We start from the raw sequence: 20,896 nt of genomic DNA on the forward strand, positions 1-20,896 counted from the left end.
TCTTGTTGACTCGTTGAGGTCGGGAAAGAGAGTCAGCAGACCACGGGACGATGAAGCCATCTCTCGCAACAGAGTGTTACAGACTATCTCTCTCAGCACAACGAAGCGTTTTTCAGAAGTTTTTCTTCGCAAGTTGTTTGTCTTCTGCCTCGGCTTCAGGCTCCGTCTTGGTTAAATAGCCGAGGCAGCCACGCGCATCGCGCGCCTCTTGACGCTAGACAAACGGGCACGCCAGCCAAGGCACTCACGTGCCTCGCCATCATATCTGGCACGCCTTTTGATGCATCGGGCACGCCTTTTGTTGGCACGCCTTTTGACAAATTGGGCACACCTTTTGAGGGCACGACTTTTGAGGGCTCGATATCTACATCCATGTATATTTTTTGGGCAGCCTATATACACACTCATACAGTGTCTTCTACACCGGTCAGCTTTATCAATCCCTTTGTTTCAACCTCAAATAGGTTTCTATCTTCACACCTATTTGAGTTTGAGGGGGGGTTATACACAGTATCATGTATAAGTCGCTCATGGCGCACTCCCTAAGTCGCCCCCTTGGTGCACCACCACAACCTCTGCTACAACGGTCCGACATGACCCCATAAACTGTCTTCTACATCGGTCCGACATGACCCCGTAAACTGTCCTTCTACATCGGTCCGACATGACCCCGTAAACTGTCCTGACATTGATTCCGGTCAGCTTCTACATCGGTCCGACATGACCCCATAAACTGTCCCGACATTGATTCCGGTCAGCTTCTACATCGGTCCGACATGACCCCGTAAACTGTCCCGACATTGATTCCGGTCAGCTTCTACATCGGTCCGACATGACCCCATAAACTGTCCCGACATTGATTCCGGTCAGCTGCTACATCGGTCCGACATGACCCCGTAAACTGTGTTCTACAACGGTCCGACATGACCCCGTAAACTGTCCTGCTACACCGGTCCGACATGACCCCATAAACTGTCTTCTACAACGGTCTGACACGACCACACAGTGTCTGCTACAACGGTCCGACATGACTCCGTAAACTGTCTGCTACAACGGTCCGACATGACCATACCGTGTCTTCTACAACGGTCTGACACAACCATACAGTGTCTCCTATCCCATTTTTAATTTTATTTGTCAGCTTATTTTTCTGTTTTGTTACTCTCTCCAAACTCAAGTTGGCTAGTGCCTATCCTCCTTGAGTTTGAGGGGGGCTGTTAATGTAAATTGTGTAAATGTAAATTACCACTACCACCCACTCCACCTACCATCTCCACTACCACCCACTCCACCTACCACCTCCACTACACTACACCTACTACCACCTTTTCTTCTATATATAGGAGTTGTAATACATAATAATACATCAATTAACAATAGTCATATTTAAATACTCCAACTCTCTTCACATGTGGTGTTTCAGTAGTCGCATGGTGGGTGTCTATATCAAATACTACAAATCTTTGAATAAAACATGTTCCTAAAACTAATTTATGAAAGAAAGCATCAAAAAACTAGTACTCACTTGGATAAACTCATTATTAATTGATGTGAGATCAGAACAAATTGATGCAATTGCTGAAGTTCTTTTGGATGTGAGATTTAAATTAGAGAACCAAACCCAAAAAAAAAAATTTGAAATGAAAAAATGAAAGGTTTATTACTTTAACAAGCATGGTACTTCGGTTTTGTTGGGTTAGGGCACCAATCACTTAGTAGAGGCATTCATACACACTGAAGATAAGCCAACTACAGGCTGGCATTTGTGGTGCTAGATTGGTGATTACCAAGGTTTGACCAGTGGCACTATCTGTGGATTTGCTGCTAAATTAATCTCATCTTAATTTAATTAAAGAGTGTATTACTGCTAATAGTTTATGGGCCCTCGGACACAGTTTATTGGGCTTGAATTGAACAAACGTTTTCCAATGCAAGATTTCATGGATTTTCCTCATTACTTACATATTTTAGTTGTCAATTTGCTTATAAACAATTTTGTTAGTTTACTAGCAACCAGCTAGGATAGGACTATTGATCACTTGTTCTCAAGTTTCTCTGTCCTAATCTATTTGCAAGTTCTAAGTATTAGATCATGTAAAATATCAAAACACGTAAATTTGAGGCAGGGTCCAAGTAATTGGGATGCATTTAGAGAATCTCATGCCTACAGATTATTTGTCCTAAATCTATTTGTCCTCTTATTTCAAAACATTAATTCGAAATGAGTTGGTCGTGTTTTAGATTTTAAAGTTCATTTATTACATAACACATCAATTAGTAAGAAAATTTGCAAAATTTGTTAGTTTGTGTAACAAATTTTCCAATAAAAATAAAACTAAACAAGAAGTCAACAGTATAGGGTTTCCTCTCTCCCATGCTTTGCTTCTGAGATATCACAGGTCATCTTAATTAATCATGAACAGTGTTGTTAGCTAGGTTCATTGAGTTGAACCAGAAACAGAGTAATGGTTTATACCTAGTAAGCTGCACTGAACAAAAAATATCTACACTTCATCAGAATTGAACATTGTAGAACAACTTTTATACCATGTTTAGTAAGATAAGAACATGATTCTCAATGGACTAAGATCCTCTCCATTTCATGGTTGTAATGGAAGATGTCCATTGCATCATCTAAGGGTTGTGAAATAATCATGAGAATTTGTAACACCCCGTCCCACATTGAAAGTTTGCATTAGTGATTTTGGACATATAAAGCATCACTACCTTGTTACTAAATAACTTAGGCCTAAACTTTTAGAACATGTTGGTCAGGTTACTTGGGCCAACAAGCAGTAGTTGGGGCATACGAAATATGATATTAGATCAGAACCATGTGGGCTATTTATTTTGGGCTCTATCTCACCTAGGAAGGTAGTTACAACTTTAGAATGGAGAGGATCCAATGATTACAAATGGAGAGGATCCAAACTCTTGTAATCGTTGTGGTTGGCTTATAATTCTATATTCTTGTATTTCAAAATTTTCACATAATTCAATGATTACAAATGTTTTGAGACAAAATAACAAAGACATTTGTGAGTATGTGTGAGTGAGAGTTTAACCATTTAATTAGTAAACAAAAGTAGAATCACTGGTCATCCTAATACACACAAAAAAATAATAAAGATCCAACAAATAAAAATTGGGTGAGGAATCAATAATGTAAATAAATAAAGAAGTTAATAAAACAACCAATATTTCAACTAATAAGTTACATATATGAGGAGGTTCAGAAGAACCATGTTTATTGTCTTCCCATCATAGGGTTTATTAAATGATGATTAAACTAACAGAAACCAACTGAATCAACAAAACATGAAAAACATCATCATGATGATAAATTGCAACACAGAATTAATATTAATTAACATTTAACATTAGAGATTAGGGATGATTGATGATTTAATTGGGTAGGTGGGAATATTTTCTAAGGACACTTAATTGGAGTTCCATGGTAAACGATTTCATCCCAGCCAGTGCAAGTCTTTCCATCTGAAGGGAAACATTTGCATTTTTTGCAGCAGGCAGCACATATTCTCTGGCAGTACCTCTTCTTATGTTCTCCCATGGTATGATGTTTATCACAGTAGTGCCAACACCCATCTGAGCAACCTGCATTACCAAAGTCCCATGCAACATTGTTTTGTCAAAAACAAAACCTAAACAAACAAACAATCAGATTACTAAAGGGATAGCATAGTCTTATTTACACACAAAGATTGTATTTGGATCATGAATTTAAAAAATGAAAAAGAAAATGTGAATGAAATATAACTATATTTCATTTACATTTCACCTACTTTTTTCTTCTATTTTCAAATCCTTACCTAAATCCATAATACAAACACAACCTAGATGAGATCATAAACTGTTTCATTTTTAAAAAAATATCATGTGTTGTTAAATTCATAAACACTATATTTGCATCTTCAGTTTTTTTTTTTTTTTTGAAAAATCATATGCAAGTCTACTTTTTAGACCCACTTTATAAATCTAGTAATGTATCAAGAAGATGATTGGTTGATAATTATCAACCAATTATCAGCCAATTATCTTCTTGACATATTATTAAATCTTGAAAGTGAGTCAAATTTTTGAATTTAAATAACAATATTTTAATGATGTGGCCTGAAAATTTGTGGAGTTTGCATTTTTTGTAGTCCTAGTTATACTTTTGATCTCTTAAACTGTGTATTTTGTGTCATTTTAATCCCACTATTTCAATTGTGACAAGAAAAACTGACTTTTTATCAAGTTTTTTCAAAAAAGTCATCAAAAAAGTCAGTTTTTTTTTGCCAAAAAAGTCACTAAAAAAGTCAAAAAATTAATTTTTTACCAACTTTCCAAAACACCTTAATGCCCAAATAATTGATGTGTAAAGCAGGCTACATAAATGACTCAATCTATGTTCATCGAGAATATTTGGAAAATTCTAGAGGCTTCAAAATTTTCACTAAATATTTTATCAAATGTCTCGTATGTATACATGTAAACCTATATTTATATGGGATCCATTTCATATAAGATATTTGATAAAATATTTGATAGAAATTTTGATATATTGACACAATCAAAATACTGACACAAAACACATACTTATCACAAGTACAATTAACCCAACCCCCCCCCCCTCTTTTTTTTTGGGTAGAGGTGTAATTTTTTTATAAGAGATTTGGTCAAAATTTTCTCATAATAAAATTTTAATGCATCAAGAATAAGTATAAAAAAATCTTCTTTAAAAAGTCCAGCATATACTACTATTATTAAAATATTAAATTTTAAAATAATATAACTTTTGATATAGATGTCAGTTATTAATAATATTAGTATTTTTAGCATTATCTCATCAAGATATATCAAATAATATCTATGTTGACTATGAAATTCTTAAATAAAAAAAATTATTTCGAAATTAATATAAACAGTAACATATTATTCTAGTTCACAATATTATCCAAGAAAAAAATGAGATATTTTACTTTATTTTTACTCAATTACGTGTTTCTTCCTTAGGGGGTTTATAAAGCCAAATAAATTGGATTATTATTTTCACCAAATACAGATCGCTATATTTCCTTTTTTTTTATTTATTTAAAAAATGTCCTTTTTTACTTGTATGATGTCAGCTGGGAATGAAATTGATACAATTTAAATGATTAGAAATAAAATAACACAAAGTGCATAATATTTACATTTTTGGTTTATATTTACAAAAAAATTATAAATTGATTTTTGTTTATTTTTAAAAAAATATAAATTACAAACGCGTTTGGTTTGAACAAAATGTATGAAATTTTTTAAAAACATAAACTAAGGGGTTGTTTGGGAAGCGTTAGATTAGTATACTTTTTAATTTTTTACGAAAAAAAAGTGAAATATGAATTGAGTTTGAAGTGATATAGTAGAGAGATGATGTAAGCCAAATAAGATGATTGTGACCCAAATTGAATAATGTGCTAAAATAGCACATGCAAAACAAGCACTAAAAAATATGTTTGTTCAGACTTAAAATATTTATATTTATCTTTTATTATTTATGACAATGGGATCTCACACATTATAATTGGGGAAAAAAATTAATTAAAAAAATTAATTGAAAAAAATTTGTTAGTTAAATTTCTGTTTAAAAACGAACGTAAACTCATTTTTTGAGTTTATATTTTTTTCTCAAATTTACAAATTGAGACCACCATTTATAAATAAAAAAAATTATCAAATAAATTTTTATGATAATTTTTAAAATTTTTATAAATATAAATCACGAAACATGTTCTTAATAACCAAATATATAATTTTTTTATTTAATATTGTTTTAGGGCATTTTGATGTTTTAGGAGTAGCATTACCGTGAAACTTTGGTGGCTCGGGAGATTCGGATTTGACAGGAGGATAGACATGAGGCATGGGTGCATATGCTGGAGCCTTCTTTGGGGTTAAGACCGGTGGCTCGGGAGATTCGGATTTGACAGGAGGATACACAAGAGGCATGGGTGCATATGCTGGAGACTTCTTTGGGGTTAAGACCGGCGGGGTCTTAGCCGGTGCATAAGCTGGGGCGTGGGCCATTGCCTAAAAACAAAAACAAAAACAAAAACAAAAACAAATTGATTTCTTAAAGTGAAAGTAATGATTATTGATATAAAGGGTTTGAAATGAGAGTTGGGTTAAAATAATTTATTAAAAAATAAAATGAATTAAAATAATAAAATATTACATTTAATTCATAATTATTTTACTTTTTCCTTCACAACAATTAAATCAATTATAAAAAAAATTAATTATCTTTCCAAACATAATTATTTTAATCAGGTTAAAATAGTCACAAAAAAAATAAATATCAAATAGCTAACTAAAATAATCAAATTCCCAAACAAGGCCAAACTATAAAATACTTAATTGTTAAAAATATCTAGACATGATCCAACTATTGTAAATATTTTGAAATAAACGGGTAATAAGATTTAGAAATATAAAATCTTTAACATATGTAGCAGCAATTTAAGCAAAAAGCCAAATATTAAATCTTATAAAAACTCATTCAGCTAAATACATGCATCTATATATATATATCATCTTCAAAGGATCGAGCACAGGGCCGGCCCTGAGGGCAGGCAAGAGAGGCTTGCGCCTTGGACCTCCAAATTTAGACTGAAAATAGAGACCCCCAAATATAATTTTGTGTTTTAGATATAAAAAAAAGGCTCAAATACTATACACTCAATTGAACATAGGGTCCAAAAAAAGCAACAATACTAATTTTTTATTTTTTTTTAAGTATTTGTAATGATTGCTTCTTATCTTAATATATGAAAGTAAATTTTTGTTTTTAATTTTAATGATTATATATGCAAGTAAATTTTTTTGTAACTACAAACAAATAAAAAAGTTGTAACTTATCGTTTTATTCATGATTTTTTTTTTTGTAATTACAAACAAATAAAAAAGTTATAACCTATCGTTTTATTCATGAATTTTATTTATTTTTTTTAATATAAGAGGGTCTCATTTTCAAAGTTCATCTTGAGCCCCTTTAATCCCAGGGCCGGGCCGAGCACAGAATACACTCAGCTCAATTAGATTATTTGCAAAAAGATATAATTGGTGAGTTCAACAACATGAAAAATCAAGAGAAAGAAAAAAAAGAGAGAGAGCAAGAAATAGTTGAAAGCATGCACGTGACCCTTTACGTGGACGTGTGACTTCCCAATTCACGTAAAAATGTGAAAAAAATAATAAAAAAATCTCTGTGGTGATATATAGGTGTTGTTTGGTATATTTTATTGTAAATTAAAAGTTAATAATTCAAAAGAAGAAGTTCAAAACACTTCTCACTCAATTTTTAGAAATTAATTTTTTTTCAATTTATTTAAATTGTTTTAACTTAATAAACTATAAACAAAAATTATATCAAATAGTTTGACACAAATTTTTTAAATAAAAAAAATTATAAACAGCTTAAATATGGCACAGTACCTTTGTAGTGAGTACAAGCATGTAGGCCAAAACAAAAAGCATAGCTTTCATGGCCATTGCGGAAAGGAAAGAAGCCAAATAAGTTTTGGCAAACAAGAAGTGTGTGTGTGTTCAAGTGATGAAGTTGGAAGAGTAAGAAACTAAGGTATATATAGATATAAAAAGCAATGAGTAAGAAGGAGAGAAGGGAGGTGAGTTGCAGGCTGGCAAATGCGTAATAATAAGGGCAGTGGCATATTCCCCAGATAAAGACGATATCAGATAGAAGCAACTCTAGTTTAAATCTGATTTTTAGGATACAAAATTTACTAGGTTCTATGCTCTTGTCTGCCTTATGGGATAATTAATAATAGTTTATGGACCAGAGTACGAGGTTTACGTTCTATTTATTAACAACTTCAATCAATGCAAAGAGTCTACGATTCTCTCGCTCGTCTCGTTGACTTTCTCGATCCATACTACTCAACTTCTCCACTTGTTCATAAAGTCATACTGGTTAATCTTCCAACTAGCATATTATAGGTTTATTTGCAAAATAAAAATGTTTGATAACTCTAAAATAAGAGTTTTAAATGAGTTATAATTATGTGACATTAGTTCTTGTGTAATTATTATTACTTTTTATTGATATTTTTTATTTTTTTTTTAATTTGCCAACACACTATAACTCTATTTAAAATTTTTAAATTAAAATTATGTATCATACCTCTTTGCAAAAATATTAAATGTATCACCGGATTAGTTCATCCTTCGTGCATGTGCACACAATAAAGTCATGGGTATGCGTACAAATTATCATATTTAAAAATAAAATAAAATTATAAACTGAAAATTATACCCCCCAAAAAATCCAAAATCATTAGAAAAAAAAAGGGAAGTAAATGCCACATGAAAATAATGTATAGTAGCCCTCTTCCAAAAAATGAATTTACTCTCGCAAAATATGTAAGGACTTTTAATGAAATTGGCAAGGAAATTGGTTAATGAAATATTAAACAATTAAAAATTTCCCACCTAACACTACAAAAAATGAAGGTTTTATAAACTAAAATTTAGGGATAAAATTAGTTTTTAAGAATCAAATATTTTTGTGGCAAAAAATGTTATTGTGAGATATTTACTAATAAACCTCATCTCATAAACAAGTACTTCAATTAGTCTCAAGTTTTTTTTATTGATCTGTTATGCCCTATTAGTGAATAGTTTCTTTTCGTGTGTTCATATATATATATATATATTTTTATTTTGGTAGTGTTTTGCTGGACAGTTATACTTTTTTGTTAATATGACAAGTATGATGTGATATTCCAATGTAGCAGGTATAATGTAACATTTCAAAAAAGTTTAAAACTCCTTAGTGTACTTTTTCTCAATGTGACAATGTGGTGAGTATGATGTGACACTACAAAACTTTTACTCCCAAAAAAATAAAAATTCCTTAGTGTACTTTTCCCAAATGTAACCACGTGGTGAGTATGATGTGACACTTCAAAAAAAATAAAAACTCCTTAGTATACTTTTTTCAAACGTGACAATGCGATGAGTATAATGTAATACTCTAAAAAAATAAAAACTCCTTAATGTACTTTTTTCATATGTGACGTGTGACATTCCAACATAACAGGTATGATATGACATTCTAAAAAAATTAAAAATTATTTAGTATATTTTTTTCAAATGTGACACTAACGTGACGGGTATGATGTGACACTAAAAAACTCTTTAGTGTACTTTTTTCAAATGTGACACTATAATATGGCGGGCAAATGAGTCATGTTGTAGTGTAATAATTAATCACATTTGTGCAAAACCATGATCTAATTTAAAGAAAATTATTTAATATTTTTGGAGTAAATCCATGCCGTGCTTCAATTTGATAATTAAATATCTAAAAATTGTTATTTAAGGATTTTAGATTCTTTAACAAGAACACCCATAGCAATATGACAACTGTACGGGGAGGAAATAATTCTCCTCGTATAATCCTGTTGACCAAGTCCACGCTCCTCCGTACGACGTCGCTTTCTCACCTGAAAATACAAACGTGAGCTAGCCGGCGGGTGTGTGCCGGAAACCTCTCCGATGCCTAAGTCAGAAAACTTGACAATTAGACAAAGCCCTATGTTCTCAGAAAAAATTGTGTTCAATTACCTCCTCCAAGGTGGTGCTTGTGAGCTTTTATAGGTTTCGAGTGGCATAATCCTAGTAGGACTTTTATTTCTCCATGCAGAGTCCTCCTAGGATTCATACTCCTAAGGATAATGCTTATCCTTTTACACCCTCCCCCACTGCTTAAACCAAGTGGGATGGTTTCTACTTTGGCCGAACTACTATATGACCGAAATAAGCTTGGCTATGCAGAGCCACAGAGAAGGCCGAACTGTCCTTAGCTCGGTCTTCTCCTCCAACTCCTTATCTCGGCTTTCCTCTGTTCAACCATGGTGGGTTTAGATCAAACTTCCAAGTAGCAAGTTCTGATCGACCTAACCAAATTATGACACGACCGGACTAAATGCAAGGCCGGACTTACTTCAAATTGCCACTGGACCGGAGTTGCTTTACACATTCTTGAACCGGAGTAACCACACCTCTCCTGGGCCGGAATAACTATACTTCTCCTGGACCGGAGTATCTATGCCTCTACTGGGCCGAAACAACATTACGGCTTCTTACTGATTCCTTCACACTTTGGGCCGCAGGGCCCAACTCACAGCTCGGCCCAATTCTTTCCAAAAAATTACCCTCTCAATTGCCCCTTAATTTCATCTGCACAGCATGACTGAGATTACAAATCCTTCAACCGAGCTGAGGTTCTACAAGTCTTTCCAGCCGAGATAAAAGCCCTTCGGCGTATCCAGCCGAGCTAGTTCTACTCCGAGCGCTGCTTTATCCGGTCAAAACGTCTCTTCAATTACGACTGTACCGCTTCCCATTCCCTTGCCACGTGGCGGGCTCTGATAGGTTGTGAGCTGTTATCACGCCGCCTTCGTACTTCGAACTTTTTGAACAGTCCCGCCCATTTTTGCCGCTTTTTTCTCTCTCCTCTTTCACAAAATAGCCTTTCTTTTTCTTGAATCATTCACCTTCCATTCTTCATCTTCTCTCTTTGTGTTTTTACTGTTCTTCCGTTGCTTCTGAAGACTGCTTTTGTTTCCATTCTTCCATCTCCAGTCTCCTTTTCTTCAATCTGGTAAGTAAATCCATTCTTCTCTCTCTGTTTTGCTTTTCGCATCTTGCTTTCCATGTTTTTGCAAAACATACTTATATATTTTTGTTCTTGCTTCTGCACTTTTAATGAAAAAACCAGTAGAACTTCAAGTGTGTATGAACTATTATGTAGAAAACCAGTCTTAGATCCAAAATCACATAGCAACCGAACTAGGATCCTGTTTGCTTTAAACAGGTAGATCACTGCAGTCAATAACCGAACTAGAACTTGAAAGTCTCAAAGAGTCACCAACGCCTGACTCACTGTAGCCGAAATAAGATCACCGAGTTTTAAACATATCAAACTAGGAACCTCGGTTTTCAACCGAACTAAGCTTTTGGGGCCAAGCCAGCTTTCTTAGTTTCTAAACCGAACTCAGAAAGCTGCCCCTAGAGGCTTAACCGAAGTAACTTTATTCACACTATAACCGATTTAGGCCTTGGGGCTAAACCAGCTTTCTTAGTTTTTTTTAGACCGAACTCAGAAAGCTGCCCCTAGACGATAAACCGGTCTAACGAGCAAACTGCTCAAACCGAGCTACCAAACCTTCTGATGAACCGAGATAGAACCAGTATTTTGAGGCCGAAGTAGGGCTCTTATACCTTGCTTTTAAATTGTAGCACGGTCCAATGATCAGTGCTTTAACCCCCTCTGTTTTCTACTTTGCAGACTTAGGTTGCCCAGGCCCTCCTTCTTGTGCTTAACCGAGCTGAGCACGATTTTTGCACCGATATAAATTATAAGTAAATTATACATCAGATGGGTAAGTATAGGTATCTAGTTGAGACCCCTGGTGGCATGGCCGAATTTAGGAAAGACTACCAAATTCCTGATGACGTCCATCTGATGTTGGCCGAAAAAGATGTTATTCCCTGGGAAAAAGAAGGCTTCGTCCCTTTTACCCTTCAATCCATAATAGAAACCGGACTACGGTTTCCTGTCCAACCATTGATCTGTGAATTTCTTAGGCAGACTAGATTATGCCCCACCCAACTGTCCACCAATACATACCGCATTATTATGGGAATAGCCGCACTGAACCACCAAACCGGACTAAACCTTGGCCTGGCCGAAATTTTCCACCAATACTCCATCGGCTCAAAAGATGCTGGGTGGGTCTATTACCTTAGGATTCGCCGCCGCCGAGAGAAGATAGTTAAACACACACCGGACAAAGACCTTAATGACGATGATTTTTTCTGGGTCTCTGGGAACTTTGAGGATTTTCAAGCCCAAATTCCTGGCCGGCCCATAAATTGGAAAAAGGGAGAGCCTGGTAATTTGACTTCGGTCCTCTTCCATGTATTTTATTTCGGTTTTTTTTAGTCTATTAACCGAACTAACAGTTCTCTTTTTTGTAGATTTCGCCCACCTCCGTTCCCTATATAGCTATCCCAACCTTGCGATTTTGCGAGCCGCACTACGGTGTAAAGAAAGGAGTTGAGCTAAGCTTCTAAACTTTGAGCCGACCTACCGGTATAGCGGTCGCCGAAAAGCAAGGGTAACCGACTTTTTTCTCGAAGACGCTCCAGAGCCGGACCCAAACTTGCCACAAATAAGATTAATTTCTTTAACTGCTGAAGAGGAAATGGCCAAAAAGAACAGACTAAGGGCACTTCTGACCGAGACAAGCAGGCCCGAAGTACTGTCTCCCAGCCAAGCACAGCCTGCCGTTGTGGCCCTCCCCTCTCAACAGCCGTCTTCATCGCGCCGAACCAAGCGCGCACGAACCATCGAGTCTGAACCAAGTTTGGTTGACGAAGATGAGACTGTTGTTTCACCGGTCCTGCCGCCGAGCCCCCAACCGGAGCCCAACGACCGAACTACCACCAGTTGGGCACCAAGACTTACATTCAACAACCGAGATGTCTCAGATGCTGATTCGGTTGTCGCCGAAAAAGATCACCTGTTGGCCTTTAGTCTGGCCAAGAGTGTGTGCCTCCCCAAGGATATGGAGCACCACAAAAAGCAGCTAAACACCGAATTAAAGTCCATTCGGTCTGCAACGAAGTCCATGATCCTGGTAAGTATCTCCGTCCGTTTTTCTGTCTAGTTTTTTAAACTTTTACTTCGGCTCATTATAAGTCCTTGTTTTGTCAGGCGATTCAAAAAAACTACAACACTCACAAGAAAGTGCTGGAACTTAGACAAACTACGAGGGACGCAGTGGCCGAAGCCGAACTGAAGTCGGCCAAGGTAGAAGACATTAAGAAGCAAATGGCCGAGCTGCAGGCTGAGAATAGCAGGCTGACCGGACTAGTTAGCTCGGCAGAGGCAGAAAGGCAGAAGACTGCCATAGCTTTGAAGGACAAATACCTGCGCGAGCTGGTGAAGCTTGAAAGGAAGAAAGATGCCGAAATAAAGGAGAGGGCAAAGGAAGCTGACAAACAAGGCTTTAAGAGGGCAGAGGATGCTTATGCCCAACAATGCAATGCTGCCAAGGAGCTGTTCTTTAAGTGCGGCTGGAGGGGAGCCGTTGAGAAGCTCGGTCATGATCCTCAGACCGAGGTTTTCAACCCTCCAGCCTACTTTATACCGAACTCCCTGATAGAATACGCCAAGGCCATGCAGCAGCAATTCCTTGAGGACTCAGACTCAGAAGAAGACTCTGCCCCTGAGGATACTCCGGTTGTGAATGTAGATCAGGTAGTTCGGTCGGAGCCCATGGTGGAAGATCTAACTATTGATCAACCAAGTGAAATCGTGGTTTCGGCCGAAACCACTCTTCCAACTGAAAACGTCCTTGCGCCTGAAACCGGTCTTCCTGCTGATGCTGATGTCGCATTTGATGCCGAAATTGAAGATCTTTTCTCTTGACTTTGTACTTTTTTTTTATTTTTTTATTTTTTTATTTGTTGCATTTTTTCTTTGTAACCGAACTATGCCCCTTTGTAATGACTTTTCATTGAATGAAAATTTTACGCAATTCTTACTCCGGTTTTGATGTGTATGCTTGTATTTTGTAATGCCTTCAGTTACTCCAACTGTTATTTCGGTTTTGGCTGGTTAAACTATGCTTACTAGCCAACCACTCCTTAGCCGATATAATCACTTCGGCTGAGGAGTACAAAGTGTTTAATCTAGCCAATCCAGTTTCAGCCATACCCTTACTTAGGCTGAAGAGTAACAAGAGTTGGTTTATTCCAGCCAACCACTCTTCAGCCATGCACTTACTTCGGCTGAAGAGTAACAAGTGTTGGTTTATTCCAGCCAACCACTCTTCAGCCTTGCACTTACTTCGGCTGAAGAGTAACAAGTGTTGGTTTATTCCAGCCAACCACTCTTCAGCCATGCACTTACTTCGGCTGAAGAGTAACAAGTGTTGGTTTATTCCAGCCAACCACTCTTCAGCCTTGCACTTACTTCGGCTGAAGAGTAACAAGTGTTGGTTTATTCCAGCCAACCACTCTTCAGCCTTGCACTTACTTCGGCTGAAGAGTAACAAGTGTTGGTTTATTCCAGCCAACCACTCTTCAGCCTTGCACTTACTTCGGCTGAAGAGTAACAAGTGTTGGTTTATTCCAGCCAACCACTCTTCAGCCTTGCACTTACTTCGGCTGAAGAGTAACAAGTGTTGGTTTATTCCAACCAACCACTCTTCAGCCATGCACTTACTTCGGCTGAAGAGTAACAAGTGTTGGTTTATTCCAGCCAACCACTCTTCAGCCTTGCACTTACTTCGGCTGAAGAGTAACAAGAGTTGGTTTATTCCAGCCAACCACTCTTCAGCCTTGCACTTACTTCGGCTGAAGAGTAACAAGAGTTGGTTTATTCTAGCCAACCACTCTTCAGCCTTGCACTTACTTCGGCTGAAGAGTAACAAGTGTTGGTTTATTCCAGCCAACCACTCTTCAGCCATGCACTTACTTCGGCTGAAGAGTAACAAGTGTTGGTTTATTCCAGCCAACCACTCTTCAGCCATGCACTTACTTCGGCTGAAGAGTAACAAGAGTTGGTTTATTCCAGCCAACCTCTAAGTTAGTTTTTTCCAGCTAACTTAGAACAATGCGTGCAATATACCTGATCTTTACTAAGGCTAACTTTTATAAAGAACATCTTGTGCTGAAAAGAATTGCTTGTTTTATTGAAGGAAGAAAAAATTACACATGTTTGAAAAAAGAAAAGCTAAAAGTAAAATAACTTGAGATTGGTCATGTTCCATGGCCTAGGGATTGCTTTGCCATCCTTGTCTTCTAGGTGGTATGCCCCTTTGCCTGCTAACCCAACCACCTTATAAGGACCTTCCCAGTTTGGGCCTAACTTGCCATCTCCTGGGTTTGAGGTGTTTCCCATTACTTTGCGCAGTACCCAATCGCCTATCTTGAATTGTCTTGGATGCACCTTTTTGTTGTATTTTCTGATTAACTCTCGTTGGTATGTGGCAATGTGAACTAGTGCTCTTTCCCTTCTTTCTTCTGTAAGGTCAAGTTCCAATGTTATGGCTTCTCCATTCAAGTCAGGATCAAAATTCTCGCTTCGAATTGTGGGGAGGCCAACTTCTAGTGGGATTACTGCTTCCATTCCGTAGGCTAAGGAGAATGGTATTTCTCCTGTTGATCGCCGAGGTGTGGTGCGGTAAGCCCATAAAACATGAGGAAGTTCCTCCGCCCACTTGCCTTTTGCTTTCTCTAGCCTTTTCTTTAGTCCATCCAAGACGACTTTATTTGATGCTTCTGCTTGCCCATTTGCTTGAGGATATGCCGGTGTAGAATTGTAGAACTCTATCTTGTATTCTTCACAAAAGCTTCTGAAGATTCTGCCGTCGAACTGAGTACCATTGTCTGAGATCAATGCTTTTGGTATGCCAAACCGAGTGATGATACTCTACCAAACGAACTTCTTCACGTCTTTTTCTTTGATTGATGCCAATGCTTCTGCTTCCACCCACTTTGTGAAGTAGTCTGTTACTGCGAGAAAGAACTTCCTGCCGCCGGGCGTTGTTGGAAGTGGTCCTACTATGTCCAAGCCCCACATTGCGAAAGGCCATGGGCTTGTCAGTGGTAGGAGTTCTCTTGCTGGTTGATGTATTTGGTGCGCGAATTTTTGGCATTTCTCACACTTCTTCACATATTTCTCTGAGTCTGCTTGCATATATGGCCACCAATATCCTTGCGAAATAGCCCTGTAAGCGAGCGACCTTCCCCCTTGATGACTTCCACACACCCCTTCGTGTATTTCAAACAAGAATGCTTCTACTTTGCTGGGATGAACGCACTTGAGGTAAGGCCCAGAGAATGACTTCTTGTATAATGCCAAATATGGAGATAGCCAAAATCGCTGTGACTTTGCCCTTATTCTGTTGGCTTCTTTTTTCTCTTCCGGTAGGATGCCGTCTTTTAGGAACAGGATGATGGGATCCATCCAAGAAGGGCCTAATTCTGTGCAACATACTTCTTCTGCTTCGGGGTCTTCTATGCTTGGTCTTGGTAAGAAGTCGATGAGTAATGGATGAGGGATTGATGTATCTGCCATTGAGGCAAGGCCTGCTAGTTCGTCCGCTCGGCTGTTTTCCTCCCTGCCAATTTGTTCTATCCTTACTACATCAAATTTCTTGATCTCTGTTCTGACTAACTCTTGGTACTTGGCCATTCTGTCGTCCTTTGCTTCGTATTCGCCAGAAATTTGGTTTACCACCAGCAGAGAGTCACTGTATACCATTAGTTCGGTGGCCTTCATGTAGTATGCCGACTTGAGTCCTGCGAGAAGCGCCTCATACTCCGCTTCATTGTTGGATGCTGGGAAGCCAAGGTTGATTGCTTGCTCTACAACCAGGACGTCTGGAGAGATGAGGACTATGCCAAGCCCTGCACCATGTCGGTTGGATGCTCCATCGACAAAGAGCTTCCACATCTCTCCCACGAATAACTTCCAGCAAGTGGAAGGATCAGATGATGTCGTGGGGTCTAGAATGGTGTTTTCTTCAAGGTCCATGTTGGCTGTCTGTCCTTTATCCTCTGTTTGAACTGCTGGTGAGCCTTTGTTTGTCTCTTCCTTGTTGTCCCTAGTATGGTCTGCCCTGGTGCTTGATTGACTACCTTCTACTAGGGGTTGCGCTATTCCGGCGTCAACTTCTGACCCTAGTTCGGTTGTGTCAGTTAAGTCGACTGGGCAGATATGATGACTTCCAGGAGTAAACTCTGCGACGAAGTCTGCCAAAGATTGGGCTTTTATTGCCGTCTTGGGTTGGAACTTGATGTCGAATTGTCCCAACTCTACTGCCCACTTCAGAATTCGCCCACTAAAGTTCGCCCTTTCAAACAGAGCTTTTAATGGAAAGGCTGTGAGGACGACTATGGTGTGGGCGTGAAAGTAGTGCGCCAATTTTCTGGATGCCATCATTAATGCTAATGCTAGTTTCTCCAAGGGCAAGTACCTTGTTTCGGCTCCCAACAATGTCTTGCTGACATAAAAGATGGGCAAGTGTTGTATTCCTTCTGCACGAACCAACACCGCGCTGACTGCGTGCTGAGAGACTGCCAGGTACAAAAAGAGTTCTTCACCAGGTATTGGAGTAACAAGTAGTGGTGGGGAAGACATGTACTCCTTCAAGCTTTCCAGAGCTCGGTCGCATTCTTCATCCCACTCAAATTTGGCCTTTAAAGCTTGGAAGAATGGTCGTAGTCTGTCTGATGACCTGCTTATGAACCGGTTGAGCGCAGCTGCCATACCAGTGAGATGCTGTACTTCTTTGACTGAGTTTGGTCTCTCCAACTCCTGGATTGCTTTAATCTGAGAGGGGTCTGCTTCTATACCTCGGTTGGTCACCAGGAAGCCCAAGAATTTGCCAGATCCGACTCCGAATGCGCATTTGGACGCATTGATGCGCAACTTGTGTTTCTTCAGGATCTGGAACATCTCGCCTAGATCTTTAAGATGGTCATTCTCATCCTTGCTTTTGACCACCATGTCGTCGATGTAGGCCTCCATTGTTCTGCCTAACAATGGTTCAAACATCTTGGTGACCATCCGTTGGAATGTTGCCCCTGCGTTCTTTAGGCCAAAGGGCATGACCTTGTAGCAATATAATCCCCTTGGTGTCGTGAAGGATGTGACCTCCTGGTCTGGTTCATGCATGGCGATCTGGTGGTAGCCTCTGTATGCATCCAGAAAGCTAAGTCGGTTATGCCCTGCCGTTAGGTCCACCAGTTGATCTATCCTTGGTAGAGGAAAGCTATCTTTTGGGCACGCCTTGTTGACTGTTTTGTAGTCGACGCAGACACGCCATTTACCATTCTTTTTTGGCACTACGACTGTGTTGGAGATCCATCTTGGATAGTGCACTTCTCTTATTGCTCCTGCCTCCAGCAGGTTGCCTACCTCTTCTGCCACTATTTCGGCGTGGTGGAGTGCCGATCTGCGTGTGCGTTGGATGACTGGTCTGGCGGATGGGTGGACATTAAGTTGGTGACTGATGAAGCTTGGATCAATGCCTGGCATGTCGTAGGGTGTCCAGGAGAACACTTCGATGTTAGAGGTCAAGAATTCCAAGACCTCTAATCTCTCAGTGCTGGACAATGACGAACCGGGCAAAAAGAACTTATCCGGGTTCTTTTCATCTATCTTTACCTCTACCAAGTCCTCCACTGCTTTTTGGTCTGCTGCTTTGCCGACGTCTGCGAATAGTTCATTACTTTCTGGTTCTTCCACCGAATGAACGTATCCTTTGGCAGCTCGGCTTCCATTCGCTGTGGCGAAGCATTGTTTTGACATGATCTGATCGCCATAGACTTCTTCAATTATGCCGGTGTCGTTGGGGAACAGCATTACTTGGTGGTAGGAAGATGCCACCGATCGCATGGCATGCAGCCATGTTCTTCCTAAGATGATGTTGTAGGTGGAGGGGACCTTCAATACCCAGAACTCCACTTGTTTCGTTACGCTCCCAGCTCTGACTGGAAGAATTATTTTGCCGACAGGCCATTCTGGCATGGAGTTGAATCCAATTAGGGGAGAAACTGCAGGCGCCAAGTCTTTGTCTTGCAGCTTCAGCTGTTTGAATGTTTCGTAGTACATGATCTCACATGAACTACCTTGGTCGATCAGAATCCGCTTGACGTCAAAATCTTTGACTCGGAGAGTGACAACCAGAGCATCATTGTGAGGACAGTATATTCGATCCAGGTCTTTATCCGAAAAAGACATGACGTTTGTTGCCTCTGTCTTCCCTTTCTTGGTGGTAGGTTGGGCACCTAGCACTTCTCTAAAGTGCTCAGCCTTTTTGATTGACCCTCTGAGCTCGCATACGCGCTCAGGTTCAAAAACTCCATGTATGACATTGATAATACCTAGAGGCGGTGCATCAATTGGCATTCCGTTGGGATGGTTATTATGATCTTGGAGGGCTGGTTGCGTCCTTCCTTCAATATATTTGTCCAAGTGGCCTGCTGCCACCAACTCTTCCAAGTGTTGTCTTAACGGTGTGCAATTCTCAGTTCGGTGCCCCTTTTCTTTGTGAAAGGTGCACCGTGATCTGTCGTCATAATCTTTCTGAGCTTCCCCTAGCTTGGCTGGCCACTTGAAGAAAGGCTCATCTTTTATTTCGCTCAGAATCCGATATATTGGTTTTTTGAACATCGTTGTTATGGCAGTGCGGATTCTCAACCATCTTTTGTCTGGGTCTTCTCCGTTATCTCGTCTGCCACGCCCGTTTTTATTCTGCCGATCAACTGCATTGACCTTTGATGAGGTCTTCTTTTCTGGTACTGTGATTGCACTAGATTTTGCTTTGACACGTGCGCCATCCTCTTCTACCCTGATGTGCTGATGCACTCTCTCCATCAGGGCTTCCATGGTAAGGGGTGGTGTCATGGTGATCGAGTCCCTCAGTCTGTTTTCGACTGGAAGGCCTCTTTTATACTGCGCAATGGCTAGATTGGTGGGGCAGTCTCCAATCTAGTTGAATGTCTCCCAGTAGCGACTGTTGTAAGATCTGAGGGTCTCTTTTTCACCCATGTCGATGGAGAGCAACTGGTCTATTTCCACCGGCGTTTTTGTGTTTGTTCGAAACCTTGTTACGAACGCTTCTGCCAATTGGGCCCAGGAGGCTATGCTGCCCTCTGGGAGCTTTTCGAACCAGGTCAAGCCTAGGTCGCCAAGGCTTGACGGGAAGAGTATACACATCAAGGCCTCGTTTCGCCTGTACACAGCCATGACTTGGCGAAAGTGGCTCAAGTGTGAATACGGGTCCGTCTTCCCTTCATATGTAGTGAATTTCGGCTGAAGGAAGCCTGATGGTAGGGGCGCGTTTTCAATTGCGGGAACAAACGGCGAAGTCTGTAGTCTTGCTAAGGCTTTGTCCGTTGGTTCGTATGCTGGGCGCGGTATTGGCATTCCAACCTCGACGCTTCCATGCGTCCGAGGAGCCAACCGTTGTAAGGCAGAGACTCTGTGTGGATTGCGTGCCCTGGCATCCTCCTTGCATCGTGCTTTTTCTTCGAGCACGGTTCGTAAGTCGGATGACCGGGGCAGCTCTGTTTGTCTAGATCTGGTTTGGTGTGAGTGCGAAGGCCAATACGTGCTCCCTTCAGTGCATGATCTTTCGGATCTCGTCCTCTCAGACCTGAAGTGACGAGTTCTGGAAGATAAGGAATGCGTGTCGCATGTCCTGAGGCTTCTGCTCTCTCCTTGGGAGGGTGTAGTATTCCTACTACGATTCTCTGAGTGGCGAGGGGTGTCTTGTGCTTGCGCCCCTCTCCTGTCGCCACATCTTTAGTCTTCATCTGGCGTTTCAAAGCCTCCATGTCCGCCGCCATCTTCCGAATTAGTTCATCTTGCTCCTTTACGCGATCTTCCAGGGCTTGAGGATCAATCCTCCTCCTTTGCCTGTCAGGACTTTGAGAGTGACGAGGGCTGGTATTCCGCCTTCCCCTGCCACTCCTCCTGGAGTTATGTTGTTGGGACTCCAGATCTGCCATAGGAGGGACAGAGGGTAATCCTTCTCGCCTTGCGCCCCCGTCTGGAGTTAGCCCGTCGACGGCGAACTGCGGTAGTTCTTCAATGTGTGCCATTGATTGAGAAAAGGAGAAGCTTAGTCAAGAGGTTTATGTTCTTGTCTGTTTGTTCCCATAGACGGCGCCAATTGTACGGGGAGGAAATAATTCTCCTCGTATAATCCTGTTGACCAAGTCCACGCTCCTCCATACGACGTCGCTTTCTCACCTGAAAATACAAACGTGAGCTAGCCGGCGGGTGTGTGCCGGAAACCTCTCCGAT

At 39.9% G+C, this 20,896-nt stretch overlaps 1 protein-coding gene across 1 annotated transcript; it reads right to left on the minus strand.

Annotated features, from left to right (window-relative positions):
• Positions 1-3,166: 3,166 nt before the first annotated feature.
• Positions 3,167-7,620, minus strand: LOC114261660 (uncharacterized). Its single transcript, XM_028201947.2, has 3 exons — positions 7,477-7,620; positions 5,850-6,072; positions 3,167-3,615 (listed from the first exon to the last, which is right to left on the minus strand). Exons 1-3 carry the CDS (start codon positions 7,531-7,533, stop codon positions 3,431-3,433), a joined length of 465 nt encoding a protein of 154 aa, XP_028057748.2. The 5' UTR covers positions 7,534-7,620; the 3' UTR covers positions 3,167-3,430.
• Between the last annotated feature and the right edge of the window lie 13,276 nt (positions 7,621-20,896).

The sequence above is a fragment of the Camellia sinensis genome, chromosome 1, assembly GCF_055761805.1.
Source record: "Camellia sinensis isolate YWXY chromosome 1, ASM5576180v1, whole genome shotgun sequence".
Classification (NCBI taxonomy): Eukaryota; Viridiplantae; Streptophyta; class Magnoliopsida; order Ericales; family Theaceae; genus Camellia; species Camellia sinensis.